The sequence below is a fragment of the Echinops telfairi genome, unplaced genomic scaffold, assembly GCF_000313985.2.
Source record: "Echinops telfairi isolate 266 unplaced genomic scaffold, ASM31398v2 ScPeMD7_7420;HRSCAF=8458, whole genome shotgun sequence".
NCBI classification, from domain to species: domain Eukaryota; kingdom Metazoa; phylum Chordata; class Mammalia; order Afrosoricida; family Tenrecidae; genus Echinops; species Echinops telfairi.
In genome coordinates, this window is record NW_022111320.1 from 49,995,139 (window position 1) to 49,996,126 (window position 988).

The 988-nt window shown below is 60.7% G+C and overlaps 1 protein-coding gene across 1 annotated transcript in view; it reads right to left on the reverse strand.

Moving 5' to 3' along the window:
- Positions 1 to 988, reverse strand: part of PFKFB4 (6-phosphofructo-2-kinase/fructose-2,6-biphosphatase 4) — a 33,027-nt gene that overhangs the window by 27,894 nt on the left and 4,145 nt on the right. The window contains exon 2 of the mRNA XM_004704143.2: positions 30 to 112. Within this exon, the coding sequence (XP_004704200.1) occupies positions 30 to 112 (83 nt within the window). The remainder of the gene's footprint in view (positions 1 to 29; positions 113 to 988) is intronic.

Below are 988 nucleotides of genomic sequence, written 5' to 3' on the forward strand. Positions count from 1 at the left end.
CTACCTGCTACCATTTATCAACCACCTGCTTGACTCTTCTTGGAGATGTAGGTCTTACCCCGGGCGGGCAGGCCCACCATGACGATGAGGGTCGGGCAGTTAGTCATGCAAACTGGAAGACAGGGAGGCACAGGCGTGTGGGCCTCGAGTCCTGTCCTCAGTGACACAGCTCCCTGAGAGTGCTCAGGCGCCGGGCTCCAGCCACCACTCCTTCCCCAGGCCTCCCTCGCAGGTGCAGTGGTATCCCTCCCCTACCCCCAACCCCCGGTCTCACTGATGTTCACTGCTACGTACAGAACTGGATCTGCCAACCTCCACACTGGCTACCCACTGCTGGGGGCAGAAGCCAGGAATTCAAACCCCAACCTCGCACACACTCCCGAATGCTCCTGCCACACTGTTGACGGCTCCCCTCCCTGTGTGCACTTCCCTCCATTCCACGAGGCTGAGCTTAGGGCTGCTTCCATCTCCAGGGCACATCCACACCCAACGGGTGCACCCTCCCAGCCCAGCCCCTGGTCACTTCACCCAAGTTTCTGCTCGCCCCAGGCTGGGCCTGTGGGAAAGCAGCGCTGCGGGGTCTGAGCCATTGACGCAGGGGAGGGGGGGTCGTCCCGGCAGAACTGATGCTCAGGGGTGACCAAGCGGGGGGAGGGAGGCACACCGAAGCCCAGGAGGGTGAGAGCCACAAGGTGGTACCGATGTCAATACCGTGGCTCCTCCAGTACACCACCCACCACCATCCAGTTGACCACCACCGGGTCAACTGCCTATCTGAGAAGCTGCTGAGGTTGGAGGCACAGGTGGGTCTGACAGCAGCCTCTCATCCAGACCCCTAAACCAACCCCATTGAGGCTCGGGGACCCCTACCTCAACATGCATGAGTGGGCTCATGTGTCTGTCTACAGAGGGAGCATGTGTGGAGCACGCAAGTGTGATCCTGTGTGTGTGTGTGTGTGTGTGTGTGGTGACTGCTCATGCATGCATG